The sequence below is a fragment of the Podarcis pityusensis genome (assembly GCF_964106645.2).
Source record: "Podarcis pityusensis genome assembly, chromosome: 17".
Taxonomy (NCBI): domain Eukaryota; kingdom Metazoa; phylum Chordata; class Lepidosauria; order Squamata; family Lacertidae; genus Podarcis; species Podarcis pityusensis.
The window spans coordinates 4,942,772-4,956,006 of NC_138042.1; the positions used below are offsets into that span (position 1 = coordinate 4,942,772).

At 47.4% G+C, this 13,235-nt stretch overlaps 1 protein-coding gene and 1 long non-coding RNA gene across 4 annotated transcripts in view; both read left to right on the forward strand.

Moving 5' to 3' along the window:
- The window catches only part of PRICKLE3 (prickle planar cell polarity protein 3), a 34,395-nt gene extending 24,840 nt beyond the window's left edge, over positions 1-9,555 (forward strand). For all 3 annotated transcript variants that reach the window (XM_080988134.1, XM_080988135.1, XM_080988136.1), the window contains 4 exons: positions 2,422-2,625; positions 4,604-4,790; positions 6,456-6,971; positions 8,051-9,555. In XM_080988134.1, coding sequence (XP_080844260.1) covers positions 2,422-2,625; positions 4,604-4,790; positions 6,456-6,971; positions 8,051-8,703 — 1,560 coding nt within the window. In that variant the 3' untranslated portion in view covers positions 8,704-9,555. The remainder of the gene's footprint in view (positions 1-2,421; positions 2,626-4,603; positions 4,791-6,455; positions 6,972-8,050) is intronic.
- A 469-nt stretch (positions 9,556-10,024) lies between these two features.
- LOC308467043 lies at positions 10,025-13,153 on the forward strand. Its single transcript, XR_013981117.1, has 2 exons — positions 10,025-11,291; positions 11,536-13,153. It is a non-coding gene; the product is annotated as an uncharacterized lncRNA (long non-coding RNA).
- Positions 13,154-13,235: the final 82 nt, after the last annotated feature.

Sequence of the window (13,235 nt, forward strand, 5' to 3'; positions counted from 1 at the left end):
CTTATACAATTTTTTTGGACTTCCATCAGTCACATCTGAAAATTTTCCAATCTAATCACTTAATATACATTTCTTAATTTCACTATTACCTTTAAATCTTATGACTAATTTCTCTTCTTTCTCTATTTTGCAATATTTCATATATTTTTCCTTACAAAACTTCTTGTAGTCCTATTAGCGTAATTTGTTGATTACAGTTGCTCTTCAAATAGTTCGTATATTTTTTCCAATCTTCTGCAAATCTCTGATCCCGCAGGTTTCGAATCCTTCCTGTCATTTTATCTAATTCTGTGTAGTCCATTAATTTTGTCTGCCATTCTTCTTTCATCGGGATTTCTTCTTGCTTCTGCCCCATACTGGTTTTTAGAGGGAGACATGTTAACTAAACAAAAATATTTCATCCAACGTCTAGTTTAGCACTCGCAACAGCAGATTCTCAGGGTTCAGCTCAATGTGTAGAAGCCATTACAAACCTCTGGTGGCTTGTTAAATCCACTGTGCTAAACCTGAATCCAGAAATTCAGGTCTTATCAGTTGGGCTTCATAATTAGATCCATAAAGGTAAAAAGGTAAAGGACCCCTGACAGTTAAGTCCAGTTGCAAACAACTCTGGGGTTGCGGCGCTCACCTCGCTCTACTGGCCGAGCGAGCCAACGTTTGTCCACAGACAGTTTTTCTGGGTCATGTGGCCAGCATGACTAAGCCGCTTCTGGCGAACCAGAGCAGCATGCGGAAACGCCGTTTCCTTCCCTCCAGAGTGGTACCTATTTATCTACTTGCACTTTGACGTGCTTTCAAACTGCTAGGTTGACAGGAGCTGGGACCGAACACCGGAAACTCACCCCATCGTGGGGATATGAACCACCAACCTTCTGATTGGCAAGCCCAAAGCTCAGTGGTTTACACCACAGCGCCACCCGCGCCCATACTTAGGCCCAATTTGTGTGGTGTGAATGGTCTTTCCTGGTGCTCAGGACCAGCATCTCCGTGGTCATGTGTGCAAGCGCTACTTAGGCTGGTCTCTTGATTCATGCTGTTCCTTCCCATGCCAGTAGTGCTGGTGCTCTAGGGAATTCTACGCGAGTGGGGCTTGCATAAGTTGCTCTTTCGATGCTGAGGTTGCTTCACTGGAAGTTGAATCAGGGTTGTGATCTGTTGGCAAGGGCAGCAAATTCCAGGGTGATCCCAGAACACACCCTTGCTTCTATTCCGGGTCATTCCTGGGCCATTGTGTGTTGGTAAAGAGCTCCATTCTCCACCCATCTCTGCATGTCGGAGATAAGAATTGTTGGCATGGCTCTGATTCACTCCTTGTTGTGAACCTGGACTATTGAAGCAGCTGGGATTTCTGACAGCTACTACAGTCCGCTGGCGAGAGCCTCCTTCCAGCCTTCTGTTCGTGTGGCTGCCACATGCCTCCTTCCTCGCCCTCTCATGTTGGTGGACGACAGTTCCCATCGGTCCCAGTGAGCATGGTTGCAGGGGGGAGTTAAAGCCCCCCAAGCAACTGGAGGGCACCACGCTGGCAGACGCTGCAGTAGGCAGTGTGTTATGGCTCCTGGATTCTGTGTGTGTGTGTGTATGCGCGCGCGCGCGCACAGACACACACGTGGCAATTGCCCAAGAAAGTTATGAAGGTAGCTCTGTTCCACTGTATTTGCATTCTGTGATACACAGGAAGGGTTGGTCTCTAAAAAAATTGGAAGAGGAAATATGTGGGCTGTGAGTTGCACCTCCCACATGGAAATTTTGAATTTTGGCTCCTGGTACAAGAGGAGAGTTAAAATACATTGGAGGAGCAACAGCAGCATCTAGTGTTCAGATGAGGTACTTGGCTCTTTTAATACACACAAAAATCCCAACCCTCGGCTCTGTTCTTCTCTTTTTTATTTAAATCTTGTTGATTGCCTTTCAGCGAAAATTCTCAAATGAAATAAGAAATGTTTAGAAACACAAACTGTGCACAAAAGCAATAGAGCAGCAACAAGGTCATTTCAGAGCACGCTCACCCTCGTAAAGCGTCCTGTGTAAACCAAACTGTTTTTGTGAGCAGCCCTGGAAGAAACATGGCTTCTTAATGGAGGGTGACAGTTGTGGTGCCACCCCTGAGGAGGCCCTGCCGTGAGCCTTGGGGAGTCTTATTTCTGAAGAGGAAATGCCCCTCTCTGAAGGCCTCTAGTCTCATAGGGTTATATGGGAGAAAACAGTAGCATGGTTAGGGCCTTGTCTGATTTATGGCACTCTGGCGAATAAGCAGCACCTTGAATTAAAAGTCTCGAAAGGTGACCACTGCCTTGGACAGTTTGGGTTTAAAGCAGAGATAGAGAACCTGTGGCTTCTGTAATGTATGTGTGGTGCTTCAAACCCTTTGCAAAATGATATGTAAGTCTTAAGTGCTCTTGGTTTCTCTTCCCTTGGCAGTGCGGGAAGCAGATATGTGGTGGGGACATTGCGGTCTTTGCCAGCCGGGCTGGGCATGGCGCCTGCTGGCACCCACAGTGCTTTGTTTGCACCACCTGCCGGGAGCTCCTTGTTGACCTCATCTACTTCTACCAGGGCGGCAAGATCTACTGTGGGCGTCACCACGCCGAGCGCCTCAAACCGCGATGTGAGGCCTGCGATGAGGTGAGGGTTTGTGGCAGACACTCCGAAGGCCACAGGGTGGGGATATTGGATGGATGGGTGGATGGATGGATGGATAGATACTAGGGTTGCCATAAATCTGGAATTTCCTAGAGATACCCAGAATACTGCGGTCGGAAGCAGTGTCTGGGCAGAAATCGGCAAAAAACAAAAAAGTGTTGGTGCTGACCTTTAAAGCCCTAAACGGCCTCGGTCCTGTATACCTGAAGGAGCGTCTCCACCCCCATCATTCTGCCCGGACACTGAGGTCCAGCACTGAGGGCCTTCTGGCGGTTCCCTCGCTATGAGAAGCCAAGTTACAGGGAACCAGGCAGAGGGCCTTCTCAGTAGTGGCACCCACCCTGTGGAACGCCCTCCCACCAGATGTCAAAGAGAAAAACAACTACCAGACTTTTAGAAGACATCTGAAGGCAGCCTTGTTTAGGGAAGCTTTTAATGTTTAACAGACCACTGTATTTTAATACTCTGTTGGAAGCCGCCCAGAGTGGCTAGGGAAACCCTGCCAGATGGGCAGGGTATAAATAATAAATTCTGTTCTGTTCTATTCTATTCTAAAATGCCTGGGAAAATCCATACGTATGGCAACCCATGTCGGTCCAGATTTTCACTTTTTGAAAGATGGCAGTCCTGATACACACACGCGCTCACACACACACGTTTTGAGATTTCTTCTCCAAATTGTGCACCAGGTCGCATGCTTTTATGCCAGATGTTGATCAGACCTAGTTTTGCTGAGTCAAGAAGCAAATTTCTATTTCAGTTTTAAATGATTTAACCCAACGCAGAATGTTAGGAGATATGACTGTGGGACAGGGGGGTGATGACTAGTTTTTAGTTTTAAAAGCAAAAATTGGGCACTGGTTCACCACCCCTGGATGTCATTAGTTATTATGATGGAAGGGAAAGCTGAGAAAGGGCGAAGAGGAACAAGTGTCCTCCTGGGTATTTTTGTATGTATATAAGTAAGCAAAAAAGAGTGTGTGTGTGTGTGTGTGTGTGTGTGTGTGTGTGTGTGTGTGTGGACCTATCTATATAGGTCCACACACACACACACTTTTTTGCTTACTTATTTTTATGCCACTCCACAACATTTCTGGGTGGCTTACAATGAAAACCAATGTAAATATAAAGCACAAAAGCGTGAAATCGGAACTACATCTCCCTAGAAAGTGTAGTGATGGCCTTTTACAGTGTTGGCTGTAAAGGGGTTTTGACCAATTCATGGAGGATAAAACCTCCATTATCAGAAGAAGTCAGCCTCTGAATACCATTAGTTGAGAGTTACAAGTTGGGATAGAGCCGCTGAGCTCGGGTTCTGCTAGGGTGGGCCTTTGGCCTGATCCAGCTGGACTCTTCTTAATCTTAAAATAAGGGACTTTTTGGCTTAACTCATCTAGTATCTACACCTGCCATCCCATTTCTGCAACCTTGCGTCTTGGGAAAGCCTTCAAGACTCAAGTCATTTTTGCCCTTGTTTCCTTGATGGATCATAATCATGTCATTGGAATTTGGAGTCTGTTTTTATTTCTATGACTGTTTCATTCTTGGTTTTAGTAATGCTGATTTTAAAAAAAATACCTGTCATTTTTATTATTGTAAACCACTTCCAGGGAGGAACCAAAGGGGAAGAGGTGTGTATTTCCCAAACCTCCCTGGCAGAACAGATTTCTACGTGTTCAGAAAGGGCACTTGGTATAGCTCTCCTGGGATGTTACTTCATGAAGAGGCAGTAACTCTTTGCTGTGCCTTGAGTTCCAGAAGGGATTTTCTGGTTGGCTTAATGCCGTTGGGCTCCCCTCCCCCACATTTTCCTCTTTGCCCCTTGGCTCACTTGTCTGAGTTGCTCAAAGTTGTTGTGTTGCATGTGAGTGGGATTCCCCACAAAGGGCTGCAGGCGTCTGCCTTCTGTTTACTTCCCTCCCCTCTGACTTGTGGCTCCCTTTCTTGCCCTGCCCAACAGATTATCTTTGCAGACGAATGCACAGAGGCTGAAGGCCGCCACTGGCACATGCGCCATTTCTGCTGCTTTGAGTGCGAGGAAGCGCTGGGCGGGCAGCGGTACATCATGCGCCAGAGCCGCCCCTACTGCTGCCGCTGCTATGAGAGCCTCTACGCAGAGTACTGTGACGCCTGTGGCGAGCACATTGGTATGGATGCCCAGAGCTATTTTGAATAGGCGGGTGCTTTCTGCACAGTTTATTTGGCTTCCAGAACTAAGGTTTCCAGGTGGACTTTTTGTAAGAAATGGGGCAATAGATGAGATGGGCACTGGGCAAGGGGGGAGTTTGGGAAGAGGGTTCTCCTGGGGGGCCATTTGTGGGTTCCTTTTTATGAATTATCAGATAATTGGATCAGGCTATGCTTCACGTGGGACGCGGGTGGCGCTGTGGGTTAAACCACAGAGCCTAGGGTTTGCCGATCAGAAGGTTGGCGGTTCGAATCCCCGCGACGGGATGAACTCCCGTTACTCGGTCCCTGCTCCTGCCAAACCTAGCAGTTCAAAAGCATGTCAAAGTGCAAGTAGATAAATAGGTACTGCTCTGGTGGGAAGGTAAACGGCGTTTCCATGCGCTGCTCTGGTTCGCCAGAAGCAGCTTAGTCATGCTGGCCGGCTCCCTCGGCCAATAAAGCGAGATGAGCGCTGCAACCCCAGAGTCGGCCACGACTGGACCTAACGGTCAGGGTTCCCTTTACCTTTATGCTTTACGGGGAAGGAAGGCAAGGTTTGTCTCTAGAACATGGTTTCCATGCCAGGGCTCAGTAAACTTGAACGCTGTGTTTGCAGAGTGTTTCTTTAGCGTTGGGAAAACTCAGTTCCAGCTATGGTGCAGCCACAGAAAGCTGCAATGGGAAAAACTCCCAGCAGTGCCAGACTTTGGGGTTTAGAATTTCAGCATCGCCCTGTGAGATGCCAAAATTTGGCGCCTCTCGCCTTGCGATGTTTGTCATTGTTGTGGCTGCCTCTCGGTGCCCAGTGCAGGCAAAAACCCGCCGTACTCCCCCGAAACCCACCTTTGCTCCCAGCCCATGACATGATCCCCAGATAGGGCGGATTTGATTTAAATCAAATCAATTTAAATCACCTTTTAAATCACAATTTAAATCACTAGTCAGTAAGACTTGATTTAAAAAAATTTTTTACAGAAAGATTCATTCTTTCTGGTATAATCTTAATATTTACAAGCAGATGAAGGTTTGATTTTTGGAATAATAAATTTTCAGAGTAGTTTTTACAGTTATATCCAAAATTACTGATTTGGATATACTATTAGAAATATATAGACAGATAATTATGAAATTATTGTGAGGTTTAATAAGTTAACTGTTTATATTTGGACAACCTTTCTGCTGTACTTTATTGGAAGAAGAATAATCATTTCCTTAATAACAATTTATTGAACTAAAACAATAACATTATAGCATATGTATCCATATTTGTTGACCGATGTGGTTAAATGTTTGTGGGGTTTTTTAAAAAACTTGAACTGAGTTTTAGCACACATTAAAAACTTAAAACAAATCCTTATTTCCTAATGAATAGCCTTTGGACTATAATGTATGTTAAATGGAAAACTTCCTTTAGAAAGACTTTTCCTCCAAAAGCATTTTATTTTAAAAATACAATTAAAATTTTAAAAAATCTGATTATTTTTTTTAAAAAAACTGATGTAAATTAAAAAAATCTGATTTTGTTTTTATTTTTTTTAAATCACTGATTTTTATCCACCCTGTCTCCAGATCTTTGATTGTGTGCTTGTGTAGTAATGAAGCACTGACCTGTCCCCTGGTTTGGCCTTTTCCTTTCCCTGCAGGCATTGACCAGGGCCAGATGACCTACGAGGGCCAACACTGGCATGCCACAGATGCTTGCTTCAGCTGCTCCCGCTGCCACCAGCCCCTGCTGGGGAAGCCCTTCCTGCCCAAGCAGGGCCAGATCTTCTGCTCTCGGGCCTGCAGCCTGGGCGAGGACCCCAACGGCTCGGACTCCTGCGACTCGGCCTTCCAGAGTGCCCGCTCCCAAGACTCCCGGCGAGCCAGCTGGCAGCAACGGCGGGTTCAGGCCCAGCGCTCACCCTCCTCCTCCCACGTCGCCCGCTCCATTTCCTTTGGAGGGCAGCCAGCACCCGCTAATTCGGCCCCGAGGATCCGAAGGAGCTGGAGTGGCTTATCTGGAGCCGGGGAAGAGGTGCCGACGGAAACAGAGGAGCTCTCGGATCCAGACAGCAACGGCTCGGGCTGCAGCCAGAGTTGCGAGGAGCCAGTCAAATGTACATCTCGGGGTACTTCCACTTGCCCACCACCAGCCATGGAGCAGGAGCCAGGAACAGGTGAGGCAGAACCAAGTGTGTTGGTGGATTTTTGGGAGGGAATGTGGCATCCTATCACCACCACAAACTTCTGGATGTTATTTGGGAAGGCCTTCCCTTGAGGCTGCCCCAGAAACTCCAGCAGATGCAGAATGCTGCGGTGAGACTCCTTATGGGGTCCTCGCCGTGGGATCACATTCACCCGGTGCTATACCAGTTGCACTGGCTCCCGGTGGAGTACAGAGTCAGGTTTAAGGTGCTGGTTTTAACCTTTAAAGCCCTATACGGCCTAGGACCCTTGTACCTACGGGGCCGCCTCTCCTGGTATGTCCCACGGAGGACCTTATGATCTTCAAATAAAAACATCTTGGAGGTCCCGGGCCACAGGGAGGTTAGGCTGGCCTCAACCAGAGCCAGGGCTTTTTCGGCTGTGGCCCCAATCTGGTGGAATGCTCTGTCACAAGAGACTAGGGTCCTGCGGGACTTGATATCTTTCCGCAGGGCCTGCAAGACAGAGCTGTTCCACCAGCTTTGGCCAAGGCACAGTCTGACGCCCCCTCCTTTTGTAATCCTCACAGAACTCTAGCCCAATGATTGCCATTAATTTGACTCTGAATTGATTTTAGAATGTATTTCAATTAAATGATTATGATTTTTTGTAAACTGTGTTATTTTTACTGTTGTTAGCCGCTCTGAGCCTGGCTTAGGCTGGGAAGGGCGGGATATAAATAAATTATTATTATTATTATTATTATTATTATTATTATTATTATTATTACAGTCATACCTCGGGTTGAAGTAGCTTCGGGTTGAGCGTTTTTGGGTTGCGCTCTGTGGCGACCCGGAAGTAATGGAACGCGTTACTTCCGGGTTTCACTGCTCGCGCATGCGCAGACGCTCCAAATGACGTCACACGCATGTGCAGAAGCGGCGAATCGCGACCCGTGCAGGCGCACAGACGCGGGTTGTGTTCGCTTCAGGGTGCGAACAGGGCTCTGGAACGGATCCTGTTCACATCCAGAGGTACCACTGTATTATTATTATTATTATTTGGAGTCCGGCCCTCTTTCTCTAACAGTCTTGTTTCTCCCCTCCCCCAGGGACTGAGAAGCGACCGTGCTTCCAACGCACATCCCCCTTGCGCCATTCTATGCCAGAACTGGGCATCCACCCCTCCAAGATCCCAGACTGGAGCAGCAGCTCAGCTTCCAAACTCCAAGCATCTGCCCAGCTGCGACCCATCGAGGGGCCTGAGCTGGGGATGGCGAGCTTTTCCCGGGGAGGGGCACCCCGAGTTAGCTTCCGGGAGCCCCTGGTCTCAGGGGAGCCCAGTGCTCCTGGTCTTGAGCAGACCTCCGTCGACGCCCAGCTGCTTCAGAACGGAAGCGTTAGCCGGGGACACCCTCGCTCCACCTCAGACAACTCTCTCAACCTGGGGAGCCAGGGCTGGCGGCCGCCAAGGAAAGGCGCAGCGGAGGGCAGAGGAGCGAGCCTCTCCTACTCCGCTTCTGAGGGGGCTTTTCCTGCCTGGCACCGGCGTTACCCGCCCCGGGGATGGGACTTCAGCTCTTCCGATTCCTCCGATTCCTCCTCGGAGGAGGAAGGGTATTTTCTGGGGGAGCCGATACCCCTGCCCCCCCATTTACGAGGCGGGGCTAGCCCCACAGAGTCCACGCCACCCACTGACTCGATACGTAAGCGGCAGCGCCGAAGGCTGCGTGTGGTCCGGGACAAGAATTGCGTTGTTGCCTAGACCTGACTTCCACCTTCTGGACTTTGGCCACAAGAATCCAAGTATGAAATCGGGATTTAGGCTTGGAACCACGGACCTTTGCTCCGTCCGCCATGACTGCTTTGACTCGCGACCCCTCGCCAGGGATCCTCTTCAAGTGACCTCTCCATTGCAACCGTTGAAATCCCCTCACCTTTCCTCAGGGACTCTTGAGCGCTCTCTTTTCCATGGTGACCTTTGATCTTTAGATGTGACCCTTCTGTGAAGAACCTTAACTCCTTTCTCTGGTGGTCTTTGAACTTTGGTTGTGTTTCTTTTCCATTGTGGCCTTTTGACCTCTCAACTGTGACCTTTTGAACATGAATTAACCCTTCTGTCTTGAACCTTCGGAGTGATGGTCTTTTGAACCTCTGCACTGTGCCCTATGAACTTCCAACTGCAGTCTCTTACCTGGGAACCCTTGAACTTTGGTTTTGACCTTTCCACTGTGACCTCTCAACTTATCTCACCTCTCCTGGGTTGACCCTTGTTGATCATTGACTTTCAAGTTGCCATTATTAATTGCCTGCTTTCAAGCTCTGGGTGCTTTTTTCTCTATAGATCAGGTGTTTGGTGTGTGTATATGTTGTGGGGGATGAACTCCTTTCTACATCTGGTACAGGTTTGCACCCAATCAAAGATGGACACCAGGCGTCCTCTATAGGGCAAAGCCTGCAACAGATCTTCTTGATCCACCTCAAACTACTCTTCTCTGTCCTGTCTTCTTGCACTTTGTGCATCTCTTGAGTTTGCAATTTTTAAAAAATTGGGTGGGTTTTTTTTCTAATTGAGGATTTAATTTAATTGAAATTTAAATAAAAATATATGAAAACACTTGTGTGCTGCAGTGGATCGTCGCAGGATATTGGGCCTTAATCAAGGAAAGCAGGATGCTGTGCAGCGAACATGCAGAATGGTCCTCTGTGCAGGAGGGAATATGGTGACTTCTTGCATCTCCGTCTTGAACCAAGGAGGAAAAAACGAAACACTTCAGTGCACTCTTCACTAGTTTCATAACGAAGCCCCTGGAAGCTAACCTAAACATACAGTCATACCTCCAGCTGAAGTCGCTTCAGGTTAAGCCTTTTCGGGTTGTGCTCCGCAGCGACCCAGAAGCAACGGAGTGCGTTACTTCCGGGTTTCGCTGCTTGCACATGCGCAGACGCTCAAAATGACGCCACAAGCATGCTCGGAAGCGGCAAATTGCACCCCGCGCACGCACAGACGTGAGTTGTGTTCACTTCAGGATGCGAACGGGGCTCCGCAACGGATCCCATTCGCATCCAGAGGTAAAACTGTACAAGCCAATTTTCTCTGTCCCCCAAAACTGTACGGCAGGCTACTGCGGAGTAAATCCTTCCTTTATAGTCACCTCTTCTGTTTTACACTCAGCTTTAATTACCGTAGACCAGGCATGTCCAAAGTCCATTTCAGGGACCTAATCTGGCCCGCCTGTTGATTTAAACGGGCCCCCGTGGCAGTATATGTTGTGAGATAAAATTCCAAAAAAAACCTCAGCAACTTCAATCCTAAAAAAGCTCAGCCCTCACGCATGGTCACTTCATCAAATCTGGCCCTCTTTGAAAAAAGTTTGGACACCCCTGCCGTAGACTAAGGACACTAAGCAATGAGAAAGTTCCAAACAACTCAATGGAGGCTTGTACTCATTTATTTAGTGGAGATTTTGTGTACACAGCACTTGGGTGTGTGAGCCCTCAAAGCATTCGCGTCTAAGGATAAAAATAAAGCACAGTCATTCACGCAGCAGAGTTAAGCTCAATATAGCCACAGTGTGCTGCTAAGTTAGACTTAGTCCTCTAGGGAGAATTTCCCTCCTTCCAGGGAGGCAGCCCCTTGTTTATTATTTATGCTCCTGTGCCAGATTCATAGCCACAGCTATAACCAACATCCCTGGCATATTAGTGCTGAATTCGCACCCAGGTTGTTGCCGTTCTGGAGTTCCCTCTGCCCCACATTCTATTTGAGCACATTTTATCATCTTCATTTGTCTCCTGTTTGCTAAAGGAGCACACATGAGGATATTACGCCAATTTAATCTTCCAGTAAACAACCCAAAGAATGACCAAGGCTATTTATTCTGCCAACTTCATGGTGGAACACGGATCCAGCCCAAACTCCAGTGCTGTAGCTGCTGTTTCCCGCACCCCGTGAGTTGCCTTCCTTTTTATGATTCTCTGCATGTACAGTGGTACCTCAGGTTAAGAACTTAAATTGTTCTGGAGGTCTGTTCTTAACCTGAAACTGTTCTTAACCCGAGGTACCACTTTAGCTAATGGGGCCTCTCGCTGCTGCACAATTTCTGTTCTCATCCTGAAGCAAAGTTCTTAACCCGAGGTACTATTTCTGGGTTAGCGGAGTCTGTACCCTGAAGCGTATGTAACCTGAAGCGTTTGTAACCCAAGGTACCACTGTACCGTGTCATCAAAGAACATAGAGCTTGACGATAGCCCCTGTGTAGGTAGTTCGGGGGTTAGAGAGCTGGCCTGGCCTTCGTTAATGCTGTCACTTCCCACTTTTCCTTTGGGGTGCTCTGTGCAGCATGTACAGTGGTACCTCGGGTTACATACGCTTCAGGTTACATATGCTTCAGGTTACAGACTCCGCTAACCCAGAAATAGTACCTCGGGTTGAGAACTTTGCTTCAGGATGAGAACAGAAATTGTGCGGTGGCGGCACAGCGGCAGCAGGAGGCCCCATTAGCTAAAGTGGTGCTTCAGGTTAAGAACAGTTTCAGGTTAAGAGCAGACCTCCGGAACGAATTAAGTATGTAACCAGAGGTACCACTGTATCTAGTTTTTTAGGTGGTCTCAGGCATTCTGTAGAGTCTGCTTCACTTCAGCAAAGTACCTTTGGATCGCTTCCTAGCCCCAAGCATTTATGAGTGTAGAACGGCAATGGCCACATCAGTCTAGCCCCTCTGAGATGGCAACAACTTAAAGAAGGTCTTCAGTGGGATGGGAGGAAGCAAAGAACTCATGATTGTCCTTCTGAAGGGGGTCTTTTAGGAGACTTCTCCTTCCACCACATGCACAAAATCCAATGCAATTAGAGATTTAAAAAACAGAAGTCCCGCCAAGCTGCTCCAGGGGCCACATTTGGCTGTTCCATCTGGCCCTCATGGCAGCAGAGAAACTAGACTGAGGGAAAGAAGGTCGGTGGGTGGGAGAAGGAAGAGAAGGATAAATAAGTCACAGAGTGCAGTGATTTTGGCCCCTGCAGAATGGTGCCTTGTCAGTATAATCAGAATTTTATCTCTACACGAGGGCTAGATACCGTGTGCTTTAAAACGGAATTTCTTTCAAAGGGCAGCAAGGAAAGTCTTACAGTGGGCTGTACAGAAAAATCTGTATGTGGCCAGAAGTGTTTATAAAGGCACTCAAAAGAGCAAGCAGATGTTAGCACTAATTCAGCCACGTTTTATTTGCGTTTTAAAACATTTGTTTCACTGAACAAGCACGCGCACACACACACAAAATCAAGCTGCCTGAGGGACAGATAGGAAAGGGAAGAAAGAGCAATAGAGAAGTGAGGGTGGGATAGGGAAAACATACCTCCCCCTTCCTCCCTCCTCTCTGCCCACAATCCATAGGGGAGAAAGATATAGTCTTAAGGATAAAGTGATGCAACAGCTCGTCGTTCCCCTAGAAGCAAAAAGCACCTGTACCCTTTAGCCTGTTTGCATTTATATCTATATATATCTATATCACCCAGAGCCCATAACCAAGGCTATGACCACTTTGCATGACACCAAGATAAAAAGCAGAAGGTCTACACCAAAGCAACCCAAGTTTTATTCCAAGGAAACTGGATTCTGTGACCGGTATAAAGTGGGCATATTATATTTCCCCATTCTGAAATGTTTGCTCATTTTTCATTAGAGTGGAAGCAATAAAGTAAGAGAAATAAAACTAAGCAGAGAATTGGAGCCCCACACTCTGAGCCCCCAAGATATGACTCAGACCCCCCGATATAAAATTTCAGCAGGTGTCACCCACCCAACTCCAAAACATCTTTGCAACCACATTTTTGTTTATGCAGAATTGCAGCACATGTGGCCAGAAGTTGCAGCACATGACGCACAGATGTGCAAGGAGTGGTGGGGAAGTGACTTTATATATTTATATTGTTGTGAGTTTTGGGGAGGACCCCCTAAATCCTAGAAATTAATAAATGGTAGGATTTTGATCGTTTGGAATATTGAAGGGAAAACTGCAGTCCAGCAGAAAAATTCGGGCTAATCTTTTTCCAAGCCAGGGCCTCACCTGGGACAGAGGCGCTAACATGACAGAAATGTGTTGATGACCCATTTAAGAGGGATCTTGGGTCAGGGCAGACAGAAGGTTGCCAGGGTAACTGGGTGTGAGGTGAAAGGTAAAGAATATCTTTAGCAAAATGTGCTGGGAAGAAGGAGGAGAGAAAAGACAGATCCATATTGGGCAGGCTGGCTGAAGGCTGCCTGGGAGAGATGAAGTTTGAGTGTTAGTTCAACAACA